The sequence below is a fragment of the Phaethon aethereus genome, assembly GCF_964289735.1.
Source record: "Phaethon aethereus genome assembly, chromosome: 11".
Lineage (NCBI taxonomy): Eukaryota > Metazoa > Chordata > Aves > Phaethontiformes > Phaethontidae > Phaethon > Phaethon aethereus.
Window position 1 is genome coordinate 16,364,894 of NC_138587.1, and position 26,742 is coordinate 16,391,635.

The 26,742-nt window shown below is 37.8% G+C and overlaps 1 protein-coding gene across 1 annotated transcript in view; it reads right to left on the bottom strand.

Moving 5' to 3' along the window:
* The window catches only part of CACNA1D (calcium voltage-gated channel subunit alpha1 D), a gene marked incomplete at its 3' end in the record, with an annotated part of 199,580 nt that overhangs the window by 19,319 nt on the left and 153,519 nt on the right, over positions 1 to 26,742 (bottom strand). Inside the window, exons 33-42 of the mRNA XM_082004726.1 lie at positions 21,231 to 21,269; positions 20,683 to 20,811; positions 19,872 to 19,937; positions 17,978 to 18,069; positions 16,593 to 16,752; positions 15,216 to 15,343; positions 15,004 to 15,100; positions 13,258 to 13,360; positions 12,028 to 12,129; positions 6,279 to 6,409 (exon numbers count right to left, since the gene is read on the bottom strand). Of these exons, the coding sequence (XP_081860852.1) occupies positions 6,279 to 6,409; positions 12,028 to 12,129; positions 13,258 to 13,360; positions 15,004 to 15,100; positions 15,216 to 15,343; positions 16,593 to 16,752; positions 17,978 to 18,069; positions 19,872 to 19,937; positions 20,683 to 20,811; positions 21,231 to 21,269 (1,047 nt within the window). The remainder of the gene's footprint in view (positions 1 to 6,278; positions 6,410 to 12,027; positions 12,130 to 13,257; positions 13,361 to 15,003; positions 15,101 to 15,215; positions 15,344 to 16,592; positions 16,753 to 17,977; positions 18,070 to 19,871; positions 19,938 to 20,682; positions 20,812 to 21,230; positions 21,270 to 26,742) is intronic.

Sequence of the window (26,742 nt, forward strand, 5' to 3'; positions counted from 1 at the left end):
TCTCAACATTTCTCAAACCCAGTATCAGAAGCAGCTGGTTTTTTCATTCCAGGTGGGTCTAGGTTCTGGCCTCAAAATAGCGAGGGGCTGCCAGTGACATTCTGTTGACACAATAGGCAAGTTTTGGTCTCACGCAACCAGATAAAATTCAGGCAAAGGATGAGGTTTTCACAGTTTCATGTGTTAAAATGCCGAAAGTCTTAATGACAAAGAAGTATTCTGTACTTACTCTGGTGTTAATTCAGAAGCTGCTGATTTTACAGCTTCTGCACTGTCCCCTGAGAGGCAGACACAGCCACTCCTCACGCTACAGCGCCTGCAAGAGTCTGATCAAGGGCTGGACACAGTTGAAGATCTCTTACAGGAGTGAGTGTCGGCCCACCCACCACTATCAGTTTTCCTTTTCTTTCTCTACTTTAGCTTGTTACACTACCATTACACTGCAAAAGAACCACCTGCATAGTGAAAGAGGCATTTCTAAGAAATACGTTATCAAATTAAGGACCAAGTATCACTACCTTGAAGAGACAGACATTCAAGTAGGCTGAAGAGAAATGGAAGGGGAAGAAAAAAATAATCTTTACAAGCAGGTGTTTTTAAAGCTCTGTTAGTTTTCCTATTAGAGAATTCAATACCAATTTCAAATGTATTCAGTTTTGTTAAATCCTTGTCACTGATCAAGATGAACTATAACATCTTCTTACCTAACAGTTTCAAAAGGACAGGGGCAGCAGTCCCTGCATGAAAAGTGCAGCTCATTTCAAAGTGAAAGCAGCATCAAATGCAACTCCTTTAAAGAACTCCTCTGTTTGCTTTGGCAGAAAGGCAGGGTGACTCCCCATCACCCATAAACCTCTCAGAACCTTGAGGGGGGGGGAACCACACCTTGCTTTCACATTCTTTTTTCTTGATATTTTGCATCTTTTGACGTCAGCAAAGCAGCAGCCAAGAGGACTGCCCTTAATGGGATTCCCTGTTTGTGCACATTGTTATCACTGATGTCAGATACGTAAATACCATCAGGGCTAGGTAGCTGAGGCATGCTGCAAGTTACGATTATATTTGGGTTGTTTATAGAACAATATAATAAAGGAAGAACCTAAAACAATAAAAAACTTTGTTCACTAGTTCTAATTTTTCCAACATTGTCTGAAATGAAATTTGAGTGTTAGCATTGTAACCTTAACTAGAAGTAAGGTGCAAGAGGTGTGTATGTAAGAAAGCACGGTTAAGTAAAACAGTTAATTCAAAAAGCCCAAGAACCCTGTTAATTATTTCCTTAAGCCACTGAACCTCCCCTAACTCAAAACTGCTTTTCAATAACTATGTGACTATACATAACAAAATATTCTGTAAAAGAAAAAAGTACATTCCTTGCGTTCTTCAAAAGTCAAAGGATGACTAAAGTTTCCTGACGCTTAGGCGCACTTTATTGACAAATATATACTAACTCGTTCAAGTGGGGTGAGAAGCTTGATAAAGTAAATTTTGCTGCAGTAATTTGGCTGTAAAGTGCTGGAAAAATATTTCAATGCCAATATAACTGCAGGCATAGATGCTTTTCTCTACAGAAAAGCAAACAATAGAAAAGACATTTGGGAGAAGGGTAAAATTAAGTTTCCATTATTTTAGTTATTAAATCTAACTGCCAAAAATTCTTGATCTAACAAAAAAAAGCATATGTTTTTGCTTAACCTTGAAATTAAATCCTTCTTCTGTCTCTCTAAAGATAAGATCTTCTAAGAACAGTATTTTTACACACACTTTTTAGGCAGTCTGCCTTCCTGGGTCCACTGATTGAATCTTTAGCTGAATAATGTGGCTTCAAAGGGAAGATTTATTCCCACACTTGTTGAAACAGGACTTCTTAACATGAGTAATGCAGGCCACCAGAAAACCACACTGGACTTTCCTGAGCTCACAGAATTTTGTCCTATGTTCTGGAATTCTCTTCAACTAACTAAAGATGGTGTAGAAGACTTCTTAACTTTTATGCTAGATTTTTTTTTAAGTGCTGCTCTTGCTCAAAGCATTACTTCTTATGACCTTGAATTCTAGTTGCAATTTTGTGAAAATTTTGCCTTGCAGTTCTAAAAAACTTTTTACCTTGTATGTCAAAGTTCTTAAATTATTGCACATCATTTTTCTGCCTGGGTCATTCCCTCAGAAACAGCAGCATGAGAAGTAAATATTTTAAACAGTTTAGCTAAAAGCAAGGCATTCAACTTAATATCCTAAAATATAGCAACTTAATATCCTAGAATATAACTAATAGTTATATTATACTAAGGACTAATTTAAAAAAAAATAGGTATAACTCTCTTAGGAGAAGCAGGGCCTTAGGCCATTTGACAGTTACACGGTTTTCCCTTCAATATCTTCAAAATTACTAAACTAAACTATCATAAAAAACAAAAAAAAAACCCCCAAAAACAAAAACAAACAAAAACCCCAACAAAATACCACTGAGAACATGAGGAATAAAGGAAGGCAAAGAGGAATGATCTATGTTTAAAAAAGTCCATTACATTCTCATAAAACAAGGAAAATGGCAACATCCAGTCATTTCTTGCCTCAACAGTTGTCCTGAGAACTAAAACACAGAATGGGTTTTGTCACAGGAGCATATACCTTCTCTCTCAAAGTGGCTGTTTACCCCCTGAAGCCAGGAAAAGTGTGACATGGCCAACTATAGGAATCAGCAGGATTAGAAAACTGTAACTCACCTCTTGCTTCATTCAACGGTTAGGAATGGATTGTAAAGCTTGATAGCACGTTGCTTTCTCCCTTCGTTGCAGGAGAAAGGAGATAAGGAAGGCCAGGGTAGATAAGGCAGCAATTGCAGGGTTTATGAGATCCTTAGGAAGCATGTTCTTAACTAATTATCTAGTTCTGCAGGTAATTGCAACTCTCCCAAGAGAAAGTTACAGATGTTGGCAAAAGTACAAGAGCATTTATTGCTCATATAGCTTTTGACCCAAACTGGCACAGGTGACATTGCTTTTTATCTGCTGGTTTGCTCAAGGAGTCTGCAACATGACAACTGGTCTGCAAGAGGGCGAGATGTTGACAAGAAAACGAAAATACAGTTGGTCTTGTTCTTTACAAATGGAAGAATGGGATGGCTGGAAAGCCTTTTCTTATTGGCGTCCGATAACAGTATTTTCCTCATCTTATTAAAAGCTTTAAGAATACAGTTCCTAGTGTAGGAAGGTTCTGATCGAGACAGTTTGAAAAAACTAAAGACAGACTTAGCCCAGCTTCTGCTGCTCTCATCTCTTCTCGCAGTCCAGAAAGCAGAAGCTGTTTGCAGTGGTATTATCACGACTACTAGACACTGTGAAATCTTAACTAGTTTAGAGGAGAAACTAAAAGAAAAGCTTGGCTAAAGTCACGTCCCTGCCCCGGTTACAGGACATCTCTAATTTCAAAAAGGAAGTTTTCAAAACAATGAAAAGATAAAGTAAATACAGCCAAGAATAAAAAATAAAGGTCCCATATTTACTGGCAGATTTCAGTGACAGGAACTCGGGTGTAGCTGAGGGTATTTTTCCCCTGCAGAGAGGAGAGAACGCTGACTAATTTAGTATTTTTATTTGTTCACAATCTGTTCCACCCATACCTCAGTAAGCAAAGTCAGGTGGTGAAACACTGTAAGTGCAGTTTGTATGATTAGTTTCTGTGAAGATATATAAACAGTAAATTCATCTGAATGAACTGGGTAATAAAGATATAAGTCCACTGCGATTGCTATATGATGTTCCTTCAGCGTTTGCAATGGAAGTGTGTGTATATTGGCATAACAGTCCTCACAATTTCCCTAAGAAACTGCATGAGGGACAGCATGATATTGCATGTTTCTGCTTTTCTTAGTGTATTGTTTACCACAGAGATCTGCAAACTTTAGCTTACTTATAGTATTTGAGAGAATAAATTGAAAAAAAGCTACTATTAGCTCTCCAAGAACTGAAGTAACATCTTCATAGTTACAAGCCTTCCACAGATCATTCAACAAAATTTCTGTAGTTGAAAAACAAGTTTGATGGTATACCCATAAATTAGGCTGCCAAAAACAGTTGCTAAGAACATAGTTTTTGAAAATGTAGAGGTTTTATAAGCATTTAAGCTTTAGACAAAGCAAGTCTCTGGAATGAAGAGGATGAAAATGGAGAGACATCAGATTTTTATACATTACAAGGCCAAAAGGATCCTCTGTGATCATTTATACTAACTTCCCCAATATACAACCCCACAGGACTGTTCTCGGGGGCATGGATCAGAAGGAATCAATTCCTTTGAAGTAGAACATCTCTTTCAGAAGGATATGCAGGTCTATTTTAAACCTGTATCCTCACATAATTAATTATTCTAACAAACACGGCATTCTGACTTTGAGTTTGACTTGCTGTAACCCCCAATATTGAATTTTATTATTCCTTTATATTCTGGATTGAAAACCAGTAAGACTGGGCTTTTTCCCAGCCACAGCTTTCAGGTTTCTTTGAAACAGCATTTCCTCTTTTATTTGGTAAATGAAGTTGAGTTACTACTGATTTGTTAGACGAAAGTAGGAGAGAGGAAAATGGAGAGAAAAAAAGAAATAACCTTCCCATCTACCAGCCTGGCTCCACAGGAGCATTGCTTTCATTAGCAAAAAAATAAGTGCCATGCCTCAAATCCCATAAGCCTTTGTAGATTCCCAGCAGAGATTCATGATCATTTTTTTAGCTGTTCTGAACTGAAAAATATTTGTCTAAAGACAGTTTCATCTTGCCCTCCGTCTTTGTTATTGAACAGGAAGCGTGACCTGATAATAAGCAACAGAGCACACTTACATTTGGAAAGTCGGTGTTTGTTTCTGTATTATTATGTGTGCAACTTCCAAAACAAGTGGAACATCGTAATATTGTGGCTTAAAACTAACTTTGAGCTCCATATGCTCAAATGCTTCTGAAATGAAGAAGTTTGCGAAGTCCTTCCTAAAAATCCAGTGCCTTTCACTTCCCTCTCAACTGTTTTTCTTTTTATCTCTTCCATTCCCCATAATGTACTCTTCTCTCATGAGATGCAAATATATTTCATACTGCCGCGGCAAGCCATGTGCTCACACTTCAATAGCAAGAATCAGGATGAATCTTTCTCTGCCTGTTGCATCTCATGCTGACGATGACTTGGAACAGAACGTGTCGGAGCTACCAGCAGAGACATTCTTAGGAAACAGGAATGAAGCAAATTACCCACTTAAGACAGCAAAGGTCATTCTGCTAGATCGAAGTACAAACCAACAGGATTTTTAACAAAGGCAACAGTATCTGAATCAGTTTAACACATTCCTCCCCTTTTAGAAAGCGATTTTCACAACTTATTCCTAAGTTTGGCATCAGAGTAAAAAGCCATCAGAAACACTACGTATCTTTGTAGTTTGTAAGAATCTGCTCAGCATTAACAGAAATTCAGAAAGTCCAAATCCAATAAAAATGGTGCAGTGTACGATGTCTGGAATTATTTGAGGACAGCCTTCCATTTGCCTGTTTCAAAGTTCATAATACAAAAGGTATCACTGGACAGTTTTCAGAATATACTCTTTAGACCACATATACCCTAGGAACTGCTTGCTGCAGGCCTCTTGAGAGACAGATGGCCAAATCTATTGTCCTGGTTTCCATGTGATAGCTTGTTTTAAGAGGGAGACAGAAGTATATGACATTAATGTAGTAGGCTAATACTACTTCCTATAAAAGAAATTGATGAATGTGAAATTCAAAATTTGCAAACGTTAAAAAATACTGATGTGAAGGTATTTCACCAGTAATCATAAGTGGAACAATGAGGATTAAGAAGAAAAAACAATACCATATAAAAACCTCTTTGCTATGAGGTAATGCATATTAGGAAGTTTTCCAAGAACTGGCTTATAGTGTTGTAGGAACACAAGAAATTAAACAGTTAAAGCAAAACAAAGAACAGAAATGATAGCTCAGAACTTCATTTATCTGATTTTACATCACAACTTTAGGCTATGATGTATCAACTAGGATTTGCTACGGAATTTTGTAACTGTTGCTACTGTTTGAGTAATCCACAGAGAATAACGTTTTCCACTTACCTTGTTATAGACAGAATAGCAGGATTACATTTTACTTTTCTGACGAATAAGGGTCAAAAGTGTCCCAGCTAAATACAATCCTTGCAGCACTGCACAATCATCAATATTCATCTACCTGCTATTTCAAGTAAGCTCACAAAATGGTTAGTTAAAAATGTAAAACCAAAATCACCTGCAGAGCAATCGTGGTATTCTTCGCAGGATATTTCCCCACCAGTCCTTGTTCTTTGCGTTTCTTGAATTTCCTAAAGTAGTCCTGTATCAGGAAGGTGGCATAGAACTTCCCCACGGTTACCTCATCATCTAAATGAACAGACCAGACAGATCTCTCCCGAGTCAGCACATTTTTCAATAGCCTGTACACTCATATCTGATTTGGGGGGAAAAATGCGATGGGTGCAACAGGTACTATGCTGTTAGCTTACAACAGTGGAACCTGTAACTAGCTTAAAAGCAATGTTTTAGCAAGCAGTTCAGACTCAGTCAGTTAAATGAACTCATCCTTAATAAAGAAGGAGGATACAATACTTTACCAAGTCTCATGTACTTCTAAGTAAGTTCATGTAAGTTTCTAACAAAACCGTAAACAAGTTTGTATATGAATAGAAGCTGAAAGACTGGCTTTATTTAGCTGGAATAAACAGATTAAAATAAAGGCTACTATGACTAACATGTACTCATGTTCATAAGAGTGACTCTATAAAAAGAAAAAGGTCCCGCTTACAGCATCTCTTGTTTTTTCCATTGCTGAACCACATTTGCTTACTTAGTGTATCAATAAAGCATTGTTCTAATTGCATAAGGACTTTGACATGTTTACAACCTGCTTTGCTACAGTTTTTTTATTGATGTCATGCCCTCAGTGTAATACCTGAGCATCTTCCAGTTTGAATTTTATTTGTGTCTCAGATGCTCACGTTGGGTTGTATCTTCTGCTATCTTATTGTCACCCAGTGAGACAGATTCTAGACTCTGAGGAAATCCACAGAGTTTACAATTTCACATATTTTCTATGAGGCTCTTCTTTAAGTGAAGATTTTGTCCTTAGCCACCTTCTAGAATAGGTGATGATGATAATCGTAAATATAAAACAACATAGTGCTTTCCCACATTATTGTATTGTATCAACCCTGCAATGCTGACAGAAATGAAAATAACTTCCATCAGTTAATTTAGTACAATTTAAAAGATACACAAACAGCAAGTGCGGTAAAACCTGGCGTTTTTACAGAGTCACTGTTGTGAACAAAATCCAAATTGCAACCTTTCCAAAGTTGAAAGGCAGGTACCTTATGAGGATATTGAAATTGCCCGGTTCAAAGCATGTTAAGAATGTATGTGCCTATTTTATGAGTCCCATTGAATCATTCAGCTGTGCAAGTCTGATCTCTTGATGAGTAACGCTTGCCGGAAAACTAGGAATAGTTTCCTATTCAAAAACATTGCTTTTGTTTTCACACACTTTTCCCCTAGAGTTATCTGCTGTGTTGCCTCATCTCTCACTTTTTTCCAGTATCTTGAGATAGCCATTTGCAACACGGTGGCTAGTTGGCTACTGCCATACATATGGGAGGGCTGGTGTGTTTTAGGTGTGAAAAATTCTCTCCACTGTTAGGGCCCACATGCTGATGGACAGTAAGTTCCCGCCATCCCAGTTGCCCTTCCTGGGACAGAAAGGTGCTTAACACATCTCAGGATCTGAGTTACTCTGTACAGTTGTGACTTGACTAAACATGGAAATCTAACGTACCCAGACACATTTCAACACACCTTTGTTAGAAAATAGGGATTTTTTTAGTTTTATGTCATTTGTTTTCTCCATATCTTAAGCCTCTTAATGGAGCTTTAGGATAGACTTGAGTTTGGTTTTTCGTTTTAGTTTTTTGGAGGTTTTTTGTGGGTTTTTTTACATGTGAATATATTCTGTTAAGCAAGCTTTTTCTCTAATTGTCGAGCAAATTCTCTAATCAGTTGTCATATACTGTAATGTCAAACATTAACATTTGATTAAAACAGTCTCCTTGTCGACTTCATTGTCTCAATTATAGTATGTCCCAATGTATCTCACTAATGATAGTATTTCTAATAGTATCTGTAACCTGTAATATAACAGCTTTTGCTAATTTAAATTTAATTAACTTCCTTCTTTTCATTACTTGCTTTCACATCAAAAGGATGGGGAAATCAAATTCATGTGCAGAACTGTTTAAACTCATTTTTATCCCTGTGGAAGTTTGTCTCAAAATGAATCCTCTGCCATTCAAAATAAGCTCCTCTCATTATAATGTCTGAAATGGACTGTACACATGTGAGAAAGAAGGAGAGGCTTTAACTTCAGTAAAAATGCTCCAGGGATGTATTCTCCCAGCATTTTATTTGTCTTTAGATGCATCAATGCACAAATAATTATAATAATTGCTTTAAAATATCTTGGTTGGGAAACCAGTCTGTTGCAGGAAACGTCTCGGCACGTTAAAGAGCATGCTGTGCCAAACACTGACATCTCTTCAAAGGTCTGAGTCCCTCCAGTTCCCACCAGGAAACAGCAGGAACTCCACAGCTCACAAGAAAAGCTCACCAGTCTACAGATTCAGCCTCAGCAGTAAGAAGCTTTTTAATTGACTCCCCAAATCTAATTTCTAATCTTCTTGGAAACATTTGCTTTGATGTTCCTCTGTAATCTCCCTTGGCAGCTCCTCAGGAGCCTAATGGTGTTCTGTATTAGGAAGAGATCTCTTATAAAGCATCTAATCTAAACTTGCCTGACTTAGTTAAGCTGAATCCACTGACTTACAAGCCTTGGTCAAACTCCCCAGAACAGCCTTTCCCCATCCTTCAGACTATTTTGTTTCAAGTATTTGAACAGAAACTTTTAAGGAAGTGATATAGCAAATGGCTCCTAGAAAGAACAAGCACATAGAAGTGACAGACTTGATATAACACATACTACTATGGGTGGCACTTACAGCATGTCTCAAGTCAGGCTATGACATTGCACGACTACTGACTGTACCTGCGAAGCCTCAGGATGCAGAAATGAAGGGCCCTTATTAATCGCTTTGGACGTGCACCAACTTTTTATAAGCAGATTAGATGACGGCATTACCAGTTTGCTGCCACTTGCACGCCAAAGTCTGTGTGTACAAGCAAGATGCACGTGTACTTTGCAGGCACAGTCAGTTGCACTGCAGACACACGCACACAAGAACTGAAGCCTGGCCAAGGGGAGCCATCCTTGACTTTGTTGAGTAACACACATATAGCCAGATATGGACGGGCAGAGGGAGGCAGCTAAGCATAACTGACCACAGAATAGACAAGTCTATAGTTACAATAGGAAAGGAATCATTTTACTAGGAAGTCTTTGGAAGAGAGCAGAAAATATTAGGCAGGATTAAATGGGCTTGCAGGTGGAGACTGGGGAGTTTAGAGAATACCGGTGAATCTTCAGTGAGTTTTATGTATTTCTATTACTCTAGCCTCCTAAGAACGTTAACTCATTCACACATTCAGGCATTCGACTAACATTCTATGTTTTTGCAAAGCAGTTTCATTTTTCTGTACCAAAAATGTGTTGATAACTTAACAGTATAATTAAGTTATACTAATGAGTTATTTAACCAGCACCAATAATTAATTAACTGTCCATTTCTAGTGCATCTATTTATAATTCAGGAAAAAATGCTATGCTGATTATTATCATTCTGCTCTGCAAATAATTGTTCTGTTGTGTTCTGGAGGCATGGTCACAAGCACGTGAAGGATGTAGCATTCAGTAATACCAGCAAAAGTAATACTGGAGAAAAATATAGTAAACTAGACTGCTCAATACTTTTGGGTGCAAGTCATTTTAATATACTGAATTTGGATGCTTTGTTGATTTATATTGAAGAGAATTTTCTGCCTCTTAGCAGATTATCAGCTGTCACTGGTGTTATTGTCATATATAATTTTCTATTGAATATTAAGCATCAATAGAAACTAATTTCTACTGTATACTGAGCTATTTTACACTCCTATGGCGTATGAACGTAAAATAGCTGTATACCTCTTTTTTCTAGGTGGGCTACAATACTTTCAATTTTCAGGTAAGTCATAACAAGGTCCCAGAGAAACCAACCAAGCTGAAATAAAAAAAAAATTGTAAATCTTAATGACTTCCCAACATGTTCTTATTTATCCAGGGTTGTAGAAGCCATATTGTTTCCTATCAATTGAGCAGTGATCCAGGTTTTCAGCCTTCTAGCTACACTGAAGAGCTACATTTGCAGAATAAATATTAGCAATTAATTTTAGTACAGCTGAAAATAAATGTACAGCTTATATTCAGCAATGAAATGAAGCTGAAGTTAACAGGGAGTTACTATGTAAGATTAGTTCTAGGAATGTAATCTTTACAGATTCTTTGTCAGCTCGATTTAGGCAGGCACAGCTTGCTATTCTGAAGCATGCATCTCTATTTCAATAAAAAAATGTAGGGGAATAAAGTCAGCAAGAGGCAACACTAATTCCATGCCACCACCCTAAAACAGAATTGCTTCAGAATATTCGGAAAGACTCATAGTTGAAAGGAACAGAGGCTGCAGAAAAAGCTCAAGCACATAGTTACAACAATAACAAAGCAATTCATCTATGCCATGCAAGCACTTAGGTGTAAGGCTAAAAACAACAGAGTAGAACACAAAAGTTGTTTTAAATGTGCAGTATCAGTTCCCCTTCGGGTAGTCAAATTTGCTAGATTTTTGCCTTCATCCCCACTATCACCTGGCAGCCACCACACCACTAGCAAGTGGCTCCCTCCGGCCACAAAGCTAATGCTGCTTCTCGGGTCATGCTGAAGGGCAGTGCAGCCAGCATGCTCTTCCTCCCCCAGAGACTGAGAGTATCACCTTCGGAAAGGGACCAGCCTCCACCACCAGCGGGCCGGGGATCTTGAGTCTGCTTCCAAACCTGAGTCTGATCAGTCTTGAAAGCTGCTGTAACACTATAAAAGTACAATAAACTACAAGAAATACCAGATGATTACAATGGATCGAGGTCTTGGATGTCTAGATAAACATATCCTGGGTGTGGGTGACAGTGCAACAGATCCTGCACCTTTAAAACTTGAAAAAGCAAGTACAACAGTCACCTAAACCTACACTGCAGCATATTAATAAAAATGTAGATCTTGAAAAAGGCTAAATATATATATTAGAATATATATATTTAAAAAGAGAGATATCTGATGTAATTTTACAGCACGTAGGAGCAACTAATATATGTGCCTTGTAGTTCTTGCAAACATATTGGTGTTTTCAGAATTTAGATAACTCTCTACATTGGCCATATTCATATCTCAGTCATACTGGCATAAACCTGAACCATTTCCATTATCTGTTGACTATGGAACTGCTCGGGTTTAAACTAGTGTAACTGAGATAATTTAGCCTCTTGCTTTATTAATTTAGCAAAAAAAATATTTTTAAGCTGGCAGTTATTATTTTTTAGTTTTCTTCCAGAAGTATTCAACATATGCAAGGATATAACGTAGTGTACATTGTCAAGCTTAATTAGTACAAAACATGTTATTTTGCTCAATGCATTGAAATCAAACTAAGTTTAGTTTATTTTGCTGAATGACTTGAAATCAAGACTAGATTTAGATCTAATAAGGTATGTTTTTCCAAGCAAGAAAATGAGGATAACGTTTTCCTTTCAGGTTTCTCTTTGATCTAAAGAAGTGGTACTTAACAGTCCTATATGCATTATCTAGTGTAAGAGGATATAATTTTCCCTATATTTATTTTGTTATTATTGTTTGTTGTCCTTTAGTGACATTATAATTGCAAAATTTAGTAATTTTATTTCTTTGGTTCCTAACAATCTAGAAAGACCAAAATGCACAGAGAATAGCATATTGCAAAGTTTATCAGACTGACCGCCAGCTGGAGGGACAACTTGGTCAAGTAATTTCATGCTCGTTTTCTTCCATATTTTCTTTATAACTGCTCTAAGTTCTTCATTTGCTTGTTCTAGATTACCTGTGGCAATGAAATAGGAAAATGGAAGATGGCAATTATGTTTCAACCAGCTGCAGTGAATGATCCTCTGGATATTAATTAGCTGTTTACAAAGACAGGTATCAGGATGCCTTGCAGTAAGTCTGAGCTACAAGAAGTAGCTGTAACAACACTACAACAACTAAAGAGAAGAAAGGGTGTAAGACAGCGAGCTCCTGGGGCTTTCAAATCACTCTCTGGAGTACAGCAGAGGTCAACAGTAATTTACAGATCTTGGTTCTACTCTGTCACTGATTAATAACTTCCGCCTAAATTGTGCAGAAAGTGGTGAGTTGCTCTTTGCAAGCCACTTCTTTCTTGATCCACAGCTAAGCCTTTGTTTAATTACAGTAATTGCTCAGTTGTACAGGCTTGGAAGTTCACGCAGCTGACTACTGAGCAGTTTTTCATCTCTTGCAGCACTCACCTAAGCCACAGCAATGCCTGAGGGGGCTTAATCTAACCAGTTTGTTATTGGCAGTGGAACTCAACTTCTGCCGAGAAGGGCAGAAGACGTGGAACAGAATAGAAAAAGATGATAAAAAAATGAAAAAAGCCACATGAAAGTAGAAAGCAAAATACTTTGTAACATACTACAGTTTTTTAAAAACTTTCCCCTCTCTGATGCAAATGACAGAAATCCATTCAACCCCGTCAGAACAGGCCTTGACCAAAGTGGGGATGTTGCTTTCACATGTGCAAAAGCTGCAGCTGCACCAATGTGGGATCCAAGGCACCAAGTAGAGTAGTGAGGAAGGAGCCTCTCAGTTGGAGAGAAAGAGGAACTCATTCACTCCTTGCACTAGAAATCCTGTGATGCCACTGCTACATGCTTTTATCTGACCAGATAAAAGCATACAATAATTTCTGAGATTTCTTAGGCTCTGGCCTCACTATCCCTTTCCTTTCATTTTCTAGCAAATAATTCCTAGCAACGGTGAATACAATCCATGATCCAAAAGCAAACCAAATCCAGTGAGGTCTGCATTAGTAAGCCTTTTGGTTGAATGAACAGTCTTATTCACATCCACGAAAATAAAGTAAATCATAACTTTTCCTCATTGTACCTTCTAACAAGTGCAGTAAAGGCTTTACAGCTAAGAACCTTACCTTCTGTTTTTATCTTTAGAGCAGTCCTAACCAAAGCAAACAAAGTGGCATTGAACATGACGGTTCCATCACTGTTTAGTGGCATATTCATGGCCACTAACCTCTGTAAATGAGAAAAGGAAAACAAATTTTGATGTGGCTTTGTTGGAGGTGGGGGAGTAGGGGGGAGGGGGGAAGAAAAACCAAAACCACCACCACCTGTAATGTTAATTTCTGAAAAGCTGATGTATTCAATGAGTAATATCCACCGAGAGGGATAAAAATTACAGAAGTCTTCAAAAAAAGTTGGGTCTTCCATCCCAGCTACATGTAATAACCACCCAATATTTCTTCTTTCTGATACTAATCACATGCTTATACAAAAGCTAAAACTGTCCAGTAGTTTTCATCAGCTATTGAGTTAATTTGCAAACACTGCAGCCCAGTCCTTGGCTATGACTGTAAGTCGCACTATGCAATATTAAGGACAAATGCAGTTATTTGAGGGCATGCACCCCAGCTGCAGTCATGTTCCAGGTTTCCCACTGGTTCCTCCAGCCTCATGCTCCATGAAGAACCACAGCACCAAGTCTGTCTTGTATAAACGGAGTCATTTCTCAGGTAACTCTTCAGTGATGCCGTGCGTCTCTTACACTGTCCACACTGAATTAGTGTGAAAGGGGCTCTCCTCTCTGGATTAGTCCATCTCTGCATTAGAGTGTTCATCTTTCAGAGCAGTATCGTTGTGACCCTGCCTGTCAGAACAACGCTATTTAGTCTGTCAAAATCTTCTCCTGATGTCTGACTTGGATTTTCTTCTATTCTAGTTTAAAAGCATTACTCAGTTGGAGAATTTATCTTAACATACAGATATAGGTTTGCTTTAAGTATGCCTTGTGGCACTCCATTTGAACGCAGTGTTTTCTACATCAACTTACCTATTTATAAAACAGATATAAAAGAAATCCAAATGAGAGCGCTGTTGTAATGATCCTTTAATTAAAAGATTTTTTTCTTATTCCTACTGAAATTGCTAAACCCACAATATCCATAGTTCTGAAGTCCTCAAATAACATAATAATTATTCATGTCCATTGCATTGCTTTTCAACTTTTATATTAAAATGCAACTAATCCTCATCTACATTACACATTGTGCCTGACAAATTCTACATCACTTTATATTCCCTTTACTTCTCCATCTCCTCACTCACTACTACATATTGTATTGCACACCATTATTCACTTCAGCTTGGGTTATCACCTTGCAGTCCCCACCCTTCAATCTCATTTCTGTGTTTCATTTGCAGTCACATTTATGAGAAGCTACACAAGTACCGTATCAACAATTAATTGTCAAGTAAAGTAAACTACCACCCTCTTCTCCCTGGGACTGAAGAGAAATCAGAAATGTCAGTGGGTTGAAGTAATCTTATATGTGACACTGGGTCACCAGAAATGCTGGGATGAGGTAGTTCATGTACGTCACGATAATAGACCAATGACAGACTTACAGACCAACCCCTTTCATTTTGATGCTCTGTGAAGAATTTTACATTGGTAAATTGGTAACTCAACTGAGTGCACTGAAAGAAATGACACTGATTTTGCTGGTTTAGGTTAAGCCTGCAAAAAAACAGTAAAACTTGAGAGTGAAGGAGACCTTGTGAACGGACAGGATTACTGTGCATACATGACATATGGGACAGAACTGAATGAATGAATGGACTGTGAGAGAAACCTAAAAAGAAAATAGGGTAAAACCTACCTTGCAGGCCACGCGGTGAGGGCATAGTTTGCCAAAACCGAGTGGTGGCTGTATGCGTCTCAGTAATGTAACCACATCAAGATGCTTTATCCTTCCCCTAGAACCAGCACACACCAGTTACCAAACATACATCCATTCCCAAAGAATATACTATACTTTGCTTTTATGGCTTTTACCACATAAACCTTATCAGAGAAAATGATCTAACTTACTTTGCTTCAGGGTCATATTCTGACCATATCCTTTTGAACTCATCCAAATGATGGGGACCCAGAATAGACCAGTCACGTGTCAAATAATCAAAATTATCCATAATGACAGCCACAAATAAGTTTATAATCTAAAAAAGTAATTAAGAACAATCTGCCTTAATTATTTTGAAATTTTAAAAAAAATCAATAAATAAAATTATAAGGTAGCAGGTTAAGAATTCAAACAAATAAATTGGTCTCATAAACAATGATTTTTGGTAAATATAATCAAATATCACAGAAAATACTTGCTAGTCATTTAACTGACTAACTGGAACTCTATCAAGTAATGACACGACAAGAGTGTGATTCTATCTTAGAGTGCTCAGCTTCTGACATAGGCTGTAACATGGTTTTGTTTCTCTTCCTTAATTTTCCAGATCCCACTACATCAAATTAAAGAATGGATCCAATACATGTATTTGACACAGTGTAAATCTTCGGAAACAGCTTTTGTATTAATAGGATTAATGTCATAACAATAAGACTTCTGCATATGTTTTGTTAACACAGAAGATGATACGGAACAGCAGAATGTGTATGTTTACACCAGTTCACAGAATTCTGTTTGACCACTCTCCTTTTGCAAGGAGAGCAGTACTGAGTACAAAACAAACCGACCATCTTAGACCAGACACCTGCAATGAGGAAAAACATTTTTCAGGAATTATTTTAGAGCAAATAATCCATTATGCTACGGATTAGGAAGAAAGGTTTGTGTTCACATCTCACGTGCCATAGTTAGAGCACACTTGTAGAGACAGGAATCCAAATTCTGCTAAGTTTAAATAATACAAACAGCATTACTACTAAGTCAATGGAATTGCAGCTTCATAACTAATGAATATTTAATGATACTATTGAGAAATGCATTAAATAATAGCTGATGACAAGACTGTTAACTTAGCTTTCAAATGTGCAAATCACTCCTGCATACATGTAGTGAGAAGAGCATCTTGCACGTGAGAATTCAGAATCATAGAATAGTTTGGGCTGGAAGGGACATTGACAGACCATCTAGTCCAATCCCCCTGCCATGAGCAGGGACATCTGCAACTACAGCAGGTTGCTCAGAGCCCTGTCCAACCTGACCTTGAATATACATATATATGGGCATCTACCACATCTCTGGGCAACCTGTGCCAGGGTTTCACTGCCCTCATCATAAAAATCAGTATAAGATACAGGATTTAGGACTGTGTTAAGAAAAATACAACCTTGCAAAAATATTCTAGATACAGGATTTTCAATCGTTCGCTGAACACACTACACTCTTAGTTCAGAAGAAAGTCAAAATGCCAAAGCTCATTTCTGTTAATAAGCACAAGCTAGACTCACCAAAAATGCACAAAGCATGTAAAAACTGATAAAATAAATGATGGCAAAATTGCTTCCACATGTGTATTCTTCCCCTGGATTATAATCGGATTCTGGATCACAGCGTTTTCCAGGCAAACATGCCAGCATGATTTCCTGCCAGGCTTCTCCAGTTGCACACCTTTATAAGGTCAACAAAGATAAATTAGGCAATATTTGATCAAAATGGATTAAAGATGTATTAATTTGTTAAGGTCTGACAAAATGCTTGGAGCTGTACAAGCACAAACTTGAAGACAGATTGTGAACTTTTCAGAGCAGGAACTAATTAAAAAAACACAGAGCACGTTTCAGAAATTACAAGCATAGAACTGACATTGCAGACACATTTTGTAAGGTAGACTAATGCAGCATAAAGGCTTGTATGTAAAAATTTGAACGCCAAACCTGTGATTTACAAGTTAAATATTTATTGCAGTGGAGCTGCTGTGTACAAAAGTGGTGTTATGTATGGAAGTCTGGCATAAAAATTGTGAAAGATGAATTGCCTTTTCCTCAGCATGGTTGAGGAAATGCTTACCTCTAACTTCTGCCATTGCATTTTTTGCATAGTTGGGTAATGCCTGTGTACAGACCCATGATTTCAAATATTTAAGAAACATGGTCCTTGGTCTCAGATAAGGGGTGACCTGCCAGTTTTGCCAACCAGAGTAGTAACAATGCACAGGAGCCAAGTGGAGTTTCAGAATCACAGGCAAGAGACCTCTCATGGCTGTCACCTTCCAAGGCATCCCCGTTCCATGTCATTCCCTCTCCTTGCCCCAGGACACTTTGAAGCACTCCTGGCAAATGTTTATCCTCTTCTTTATCTCTCTAGTGCTGGAGATTCCATAATCCCCCTACATCAAGCTACCTTTGCCATCAGAAAGTTTTGCCTGCTGCTTATTATCTGATATTTCCCTTCTGCAAGTTACACCCTCTACTTCCTGCCGTCTCTTCAGCAAATGTAAAGAACAGTATATTTCTTTATCTTTGCCTGAACCTTTCATTTTTTCAAGCTGTCACGCTAGCTGTGCTTATAAAGATTAAAGGGCACAGTCTTCTTCACCTTTCCCAAGACCTACACAGTGGTATCAGGGCTGACTATGTTTGGGCTCTACCTGAAAGACAACTACCCCACAAATGAGATGCTTCACAGTAGCTGTAATGACTTTAGGTCTGTATCACCTCATTAGAACCCTGCTGTGCCAAGGGACACTCAGCATACAGCCATGGAGAGTATGTGCTTGTTACGCTAAATTGCTTCTCACTTGCAAACACATTTTGAACAAATCCACGGTGCAAGAGCTACAGACATCTTTCATACATCAGTGAATGGGATGTGTTAAGAGTTATGGTTTACTCACCTGAAGAGAAGAAGCACGGCTTGAGGGAAAGTCTGAAAATTGTTGTTTCTGTTTATTTGATTGTTGTCCCTCATAGCCACTTTTCCAAATACCTACAATAAAACAGGATTTTGACTTTGACTGCAATAAAACTTTCATTTTGACTAGTGACCTGTACTGCCAGAAACTGTAGGCCTTGCAGTCTAAACTTGCTTCAGTATGAATGAAAAACACTTTCACAACTAAACTTCCTTTAGTCTCTTTAGATTTTTCCTGATAATGATGTAAATGCAGTAAATTTACCACATGTGCAAGATAATTTTCAGTCATTTAATTTGGCATCAATAAACCATTATAATACTAATACCTATTCCTGTATTTCAGATGAGAAAATATAGTTTAATACGAATAAAGGACTCTCATCTAGAATCCTTTATTGGTATTAAAGCCCTGCTGCGCTAAATATTGTACATCTTGTAGTAAGAAATAATTGCTGTCCTGAAAACCTCAAATCTAAATAAAGAAAAAGAGATGCAAAGATGAAAGCCAAACCACAGAGAGTCTGAGCATCCTGTCTCAGCCAGAGATGGAAATGAGTTCTGTTGCTCAAAATTAAATTGTAATTCCTTGGCCACAAGACCATTCTTTTTCCCCAATATAATGCATTTATATTGGCTTACAATACAGTGAATGCTGTTACTTAATTCGGAGAGAGTAACATCATTATGCTCTGTATACATGTTCCTGGACTGTAAGGACATTAAGTTGCTTTTGGATAAATGATGAAGAGAAAGAATCTGGAAGCAAAACCACTCTCCACAGCATATTTCTACTCATCTCATTTAATTAGGATCCCCCTTTGTGTTGATTTGAAGACCCTTATAACTTTGAGAACAAAGATGACATCTGTAAAGTTTTACGGAATGCAGAGCTATCCTAAGGCCTTACGATGGGCGCCAAGGAACAAACCAAAAAACAACAGAAGAGAACTGCAGCCCAAATTTACCTTAACAGGAACTTCTGCCAAAGTGTTGATGGTCACCCAGCCATGCTCCTCAGGCACCTCCTTAGGCAAGCACTAGATCTCACGTGTGCCACAGAGACAACCACGCAACTCAAAGCAGTCCCCATCACAGCTCCGTGCTCAGTGCCCTCATTGCTGCTTTCCTGCAGTCTGTACAGTCCCCTCTCAGATGGCTACCCCATGCTCCCACCAGGAACAGCCCAGTACTATGAATTTTAGGAACACTTTCCTGACAGGTTTCTGCCTTCCATCTATCTCCAGTTATGAAGACTGGAGAACCTGTTCTGCCCTGGCAGCACTGCTGCTGCTGTAAGAAGTGGCACCTTCATTCCAACAGCACATTTTTACATTTTAAGCTACCAAAATATCCTTTCTGTGTTTGTACATGTCGTACATATATCCTACTCTTGATTAACCACAGGTTCAGCTGTGCCTAAATCTTTAGCTAGATGCTAGATTCTTTTCCCATAGAGGAGGAAGAGAACTTCTCTTCCTAAAGTTCTATTCTTTTCATATGAGAAAGACTTTAAAAAAAAAAAAAGCGCCAGAGTTTTAAAGCCTGATTCCCAAAACAAGTCTATAGTAAAAAAAAAAGCCATACATTCTTTCATACATTTATGCATAGGAATAAATTTCACAGTACATGGAAGAGTAGTGGCTCCTTTCAGCAAACCAAGATACTATAAGCTCACACACACCAAGCTCTTCTCTTGCATCTTTTTGGATTTTCTGACTACCAAAACCATAGCCAAAAAAAGATTTTTGCGTTACTCTGAAAGCTCTGCCTTATATATAGCACCGCTCTAAAAGAAATGTTTCAATAAGCACCTTAGCAAACAGAGGAGCCAACACTGCACCTCTGTTTAATGCTAAAAAAAATTCTATAATTACCTGCATTCCAATGACAGCATAGATGAAGAACAGCATGGCTATCAGAAGGGCAACGTAAGGCAGAGCCTAGAAACAGGACAGGTGCATTGTCTTTTAATAATTTCACACCATAATTCCAATTTCCATTTACAAAAATAATTTCCCTGTAGGACACAGGCGTTTCCAAGGTTTTTCTTCCTATGCAAGTACTTAAAATTTTATTACCTGTCACTCTTAATATTCTGCCTCATACAATGAACACAAGCTTCATTATATTTTAAATTATTTCTGCCAGCAATCTAGGGGAAGAATCATGTTTAGCAGTTTCTAATTTTATTTTCATTACTGATTCTGACGACACAAAAGATACTTTTTTCTATACAGTTATAGAGTTCCATTAACTTCACATTCATCAGAGTTTTCAGGAGCAAGGATTCAAATATCTATTTGTTACGCTTCTGAAATCAGTTTTATATAAAAAAACAGATTAAACTCCTCTTTTGTTGTCATCTAATAAAATATGTGGAAGTATGTGACCTGCGTGTGTCAAACCTATCCTATTGCTTTTAGATATACCAAATTATTTTTATGAAGTACCATAGAAATCTCATGATAACAACTAATATTAAACAACAAAGAATGACTCTTGGATGCACTGAAGTGACTGGTGAAGTTTATTTTGGCATTAGTGTGCAACTATATTTAAATATGTCATTACTGACAGCACGAATTTAAAAATAAATGGTTTTTCCACTCTACAGGGTATTGCTTCATAACATTTGGTGTATAAATGGTTGTAATTATAAAGAAAATTTAAATAAATTTTGCTAACCTGAAATGACTTAATAAATGTCCACAGTAAAGTTCTGATTCCTTCTCCTCTGCTAAGCAGCTTCACCAGCCTCATCACCCGGAAGAGACGGAAAAAAGTGATGGAGATTCTAGCACTGTCTTCAGAGTTCTGAAGAGCATCATGGAGAAGTCAAACCAAATACAAATTCAAACATGCAACACTTCCAGAAAAACAACATCAAATGCAAAGGTGGAAGAGGTAAGACTTGAAAATACATCTTGAGGGCCTTTTCACCTTGATAAGCATGATATGAAAGGAAAAATTACATGCTAAAAACACAGGATCTGTAGAAATGCTTCACACATCGCATGCATTCCCAAGTTTTCTGGTTTGTTAATAAGGATCATATTGGGTTTGTTTGTGGTAGACTTCAATAGTACATTGACAATGAATGCAAACCACTGCATAACACCTTCGTAGTAAGACAGTTATGAAAAATACAGAAAAAATTGGTGGAAAATAAGACATGGTAAAAAGAATAAACTCAAGTAGAGGTAAAACCACTGGGGCCAGTTTACTAATCTTACCCCAGACTCATCAGTTGTGACTGTTTCAGTTGGCTTTGGCTTTAAGAAATTAAGAACATTAAATATTAAAATCAAATAAAAGATTAAGATTTAAAAAATCAGCTTAACCATAAATAGAAGAAAGGACATTTTTCATTTCTAAATGTAAATTATCATCTTTCAACTCAACATACTCCCTGAATAAAACAGTAATATCCTTATTAAAACCTTCCCTTTAGCATTTCAAGTTGGTTGACTCACAGTAAAATCTCCTCATATAAAACATGTTTAAAAGACTCAATGGAAAGTAAATACAAAATGTATCTGCTCCTATGTAAGCCAAACGAAATCAGCCACTGACTTCCAGAGGTTGTATGAAGTTGTAGCAGTAAGCCTAAGCAAAACTCAAGAACAAAGATTTGGGGTCAAACTAGCCTTTCAAGGTCCCTTTTCTGCTGTGTTCTTTTTGAAGACTAATTACTGCATCGCTGGAATCTAAACATGTTCAAGTAATCACATCAGGAGCTCTTAAAGGAACGTAATTCACTTGAGTTAACTCACTGGATGATGAACACTGGGTGTTGCACTGCTTAAAAAGGACAGATTTTCACTCTGCCCGTGTCAGACATTTTTAGGAGGACAGGAACGCTACCCCTCCCGTAGAGGTGCAAATAAGGCAGCAATACTTGTACTCTCTCACCATCTGCAAAGTACTCCTACACTTGAGCTGACGTAACAGGATCAGGCATGGAGAAAGGGCTTCAGGATTTGACTGACCCTTTTGGAACAGATCTATACAACTCTCAGGAGCTACAGGGAGGAGAGAGGCACACCACCAACTTCTTGTCCACAGAGCCAAAAATCTATGTCCGATGAAGAAACTCACTTCTCCCTTTATAAAGCCTCTGTCTGTCTTTAGAGAAACAGTCTCGATATCCTAAACTGCCAGACACGTAGCAAAGCATCTAGCAAAGTTTAAAGGGCCAACCGCCTACGCTTGCTTGTGCACTGACAGAGTCACAGCAGCTTCTTCCAAAAGTGAATACAAGCCTTTTTAAAAAACTTCATAGCACTAGAACGAATAGGATTCTGGATGTTAGGTCCAAGTGACAGGTCTTACTCGCTTGCCTAAAATATCCTCCTTGTAAAGGGGCACCTTTCAACAATTACTGTCACATATAGCGGCAATAACCATGATGCCTCCTCAGTGCTGCTTCCAACATATTGTGGATGCATCAGACGCTCTCGATGCCATGCTTCACTGAGTAACACCAAGTATTGCTGTTACCCAGGATAAAACTTGGGAAGAAGGACGGGAAAAGAGAGGAGCTGATTCTGCTGAAAATATTGGCAGTATATTATACAAACATACTATTGTAAAAACCCAAGAATATACCCACTTTGTTCAAGTCACATCATTAGCAGTATTTATCGAAATACTAGTTGTTTTGTCTATTACTTTTTTGCAAAACATATATAACATAAAGGTGTCACAAGGAGAAAATGAGGTAAAAATAACGGTTTGTTCAACTATGCGCAATCTACGTATGTATGCATCACTACCCTGTCAGGATATCAGTATTTTCTGAAGTAAAGCGTTTTAAAACTGTTTAAGGGATTATTACTAAATGATGCATTAATATTAACCAAAACACAGATTTTCTCATTAGACTTCAGTAAGCAGAGTAATTGTAAAAATCAGCTGTAACATCTAAGCTTTGTAAGCACTTATATAAAATACACAAAAAATATGTAGGTAATGAAAGACAATTGCTGCATTAGAAATTCCCTGCATAGTTCAACAATTTGAAATAAAACCATCAAAATATAGATTAAGGAGCAATTCATAATCACAAATATCATAAAAGCCAAAATATCACAAAATATGGAAACAATCTTGCAAAGCTGTCTACCTACATCAATCACAAACCTGCACTAGTGTATACAGACCCACAAGTCTATTGACTTTTTGGTACAGAGAAAAATTCCTTTTTATCTGAAACTTAAAAAAACCTGTTTCATTATACCTTCTGCAGATGAAGCCTGAAATTTTGTATTAATCTCTGTGACTGACTCAATGCTGAGCTTGATACTGTCTTAATCAGTAAGCAAATAACTTAATTAGCATTCAATATTTTGAATCATCAAAAACTAAATGAATCGCAGATAAGAACAGATTAAATTACAGTATCATCACAAATTGACACTAAAAAAAAAAAAAAAAAGTAGTAAAATGCTGGGTTTTGCATTTGAGAATTTTTCCTGCTAGCTTTTATAGGAGAAGGATTGGGCCCCAAATAACAATTCCCAATAAGGAACAGTATTAGGATAGCAATATGTGATGGGATAGGTAAGAACAGAAAAAGGATAGTTTAGTCCTACACAGTTTTATTTAATTGCTTTCCAAAATAGAAAAAAAAAAAGGAAAAAACCCTCACTAAAGGAAAAGTCAGTAAAAAAACTTCTCTACCTATAACTCTGCTAATAATTACTTAATTGTCACTTTTGAAAAATGCATCGAGATCAGACTACCAAAATTATGTGAACAGTTCTACGGCCAGTGCTCAGGAACGATGAGTGCAAAACCCCCCAGCTTTTTTTTTTTTTTTGTCTGAAGGGCACTGAATGTATTTGTGTACGCACATTTGGGTACGCACAGGACTGTGTTAACGCACGCTCCTCTCATAAATCGCTCTTTCACAGCTTCTTCGGACAAGCAGTCCTGTTTCTGACTGCTGACCTGCTGCTGCTGGGAAGTGTCAGCACGTCATAGGCAAGAGATTATAAACTATGGACACTGGAAAGAGCAGGCCAGGAATGAAAAATCGAAACACCCTGTTCACAAAAAGTAAATTGTACAAAAATACCAAGGTGGAGATAGATGCTAGAAACAAACAATGAAAACAGACTCCCGATGCCAGAGGATTTTTTTTTTCTACTGGAGCTGAAAACATTCAACTTCTGCCCACCATTGGGCCAAGCGTTTTGGGTACTGCCATTTTAAAGTGAGTGTATCTAATTTTTCACCCTCTCTGGCATTTCCCTCTGACAACAGAGCAGCTTGGTTTACATTATTAATACTAATTACAATGAAGCTAATATAGCGATATACCACAAAGAAAACATTATTCATAGGAAACGCTCATCTAAGAGACAAAGTTAGTTAACATTTATGGGTGTCCGTCCAGCATGAAGTAACACCAAGATCCAGGACACTAAGATTAAGATAACACAATCTTCAGTAACAATACCAGACAGAAACAGAGGACGCCTGCCTCCTACAGATAAGGAAAAAACATATACTACCCAAACACATAATCTTATTTGCAACTTCAGTAACGTTACTTGACATGTACACACATAGGTAGGTGGCACATTATCTATACGTAGGGGAAGTATTAGAAAAGACTTGAGACTGAGGGGGGCAGGTTGAGCAGAGGGTGTCTCTTTGGATGATGGCTGCTGACAAGAATGCAAATAAAGATATTTCCTGTGGTCAGGCAATCTACCTGCAACCTCCTCTTTCCGCTCATCTTCCACCGATCATTCCTATACTACTCGTGCCCCAGGCTCTTCGGGACTGGCTGGTCATTACCATGATTTTTTTTCGTCCCCTGTGGGACTGTGATTCCTAAGGCGACAGAAGTGGTTTCTGGGATCACTGTTCAAGTCTGGCAATGGGCACAGCTAGAATAAATGAACACCTTGTGCTTTCACTGCTGGGCTAATGGGTGCACTGCAATGAGGTAAATGAGGACAGAGATTGGCTTAATTATTCTACCTTTTCTGTCAGCCGTGCGCCAGCTACACTGAGAGCCTAGTTCAGCAAGGCACCTCATAACTATGTAATCTTAAGCCAATTCTTAAATACTTCAAATAGGCAGTAACATATGATTTTTCTTTTTGCTTAATCGAAGTTCAACACAGCAGCTTTCTTCCCCAAACAATTCCAACCCTCAAAAAAGATTAACCAATGATCAACCTAGATTTCTAACTCACTGATTAAAATGTCTGCAACCTGCCACCAATTTTGGTCAAGTATTTATTGCTGCTTATGAAAAAGTTAGCACATTTCCTAAACGGGAACTCCTCATTACACTCGTCACATTGCAACAGAAGTTTGGAATAAACATCCTAACTGGAAAAAGCGTCAATGTCAAAACTGTGAACAGTGTGAAACAGATTGCATCATGCATTGGAAACAAACTGTAGCTCCATGTTTAAGAAAAAATAAACATGGTGAAAAACAGTGGATATTAGTATATGGTGTTGGTCAAATGCTTCCTTTTTACAGATCGTGCCAAAGGGTATGAGTATGCCAAAACAAATTAACACATAATGATGATGGAATCATCTTACAAATCTAGAAGGAATCATCTTAATGATAAATACATATGATGACAATAACATATACAGGAAAGCATTCAGGTTGCCAAAATATCTTTAGAAATGTGTAGTGTATCTGTGTCTGTATGCATGGATCTACATACATACACGATTTGTTCGGAGAACAACTTCGGGGATTCAAATATGCTAGCAAGTCGTTTTCTTTGAAGGCTCATCAGTGCTCTCTATAGTCCCTGTTCAACAGGAACCCAATACCCATATACATCATTTAGTTAAAATTTTCAATCAATGTGAAGAAGCCCAGAGTAGATAGGAAAAGTATCTTTTCCCTTGTAAAAGATGTATTTAAAACTCTAAGTTCATAACTAACATGTTGATGGCATAGGGTATTATTATGATAACTAATAACTATTCAGTTGTGCAACAGAATAACTAACTTATTAGTATTAACACCTTCATGAAAGCAGCTCAGAAATTTACTTCTATTTCCAAATTAAATATTACAACACAGTATAGGTTTCATATTCAAATAAGACTTCATGCGAACAAAAGCAAAGCCATTTGAGAATGTGTTTTTTCTGACCTAACCTTAAGCTTAAAGAGATATAATTGCAAAAGTCTTCAAAATGTATTAACAGTATTCAAAAATATCAATTACTAGCAACAAAACGTAAGTTCTAACATATGCTACTGATACATAAAGTGGGATTCAAACTGAGTTGCAGTGCCTTTGTTCAAAATCGGAATGCAAAATCTCTTACAGGAGGTAGATATGAGGGTTTTAATCCACTCGCCCACACAAGCAGCATCAGCTGTCCCACCAGTTACTAGGTCGGTGGGCAGCTATACAAAAAAAGCACCAGCCTCTCCGCACAGACTCCACTAACAGTCTAGAAAACGAAAAGAGCATCCGGCTGTTCGCAAGTCAGCGTCCTGCACCGCGTAGCGCGGGAAGGGTAATAACGGTGCTCCTTCTTGCCAAGTGGCAGAATACCCAACTCTGGTTCTGTGAGAGACTTTCTTGACGTATGACATTGCTACTAACCGCTGTTAGTTGCCATGGTAGTGTAAGTATTGAATAAGCCTCACATGTTTACAGTGGTGATTCAAGACAAACAGGTTTTCCTGAGGGGCTTGGGAGGAAGATATCAATGCTGTTCCTTTAAGCCTTATTTCAGCAAAGAAC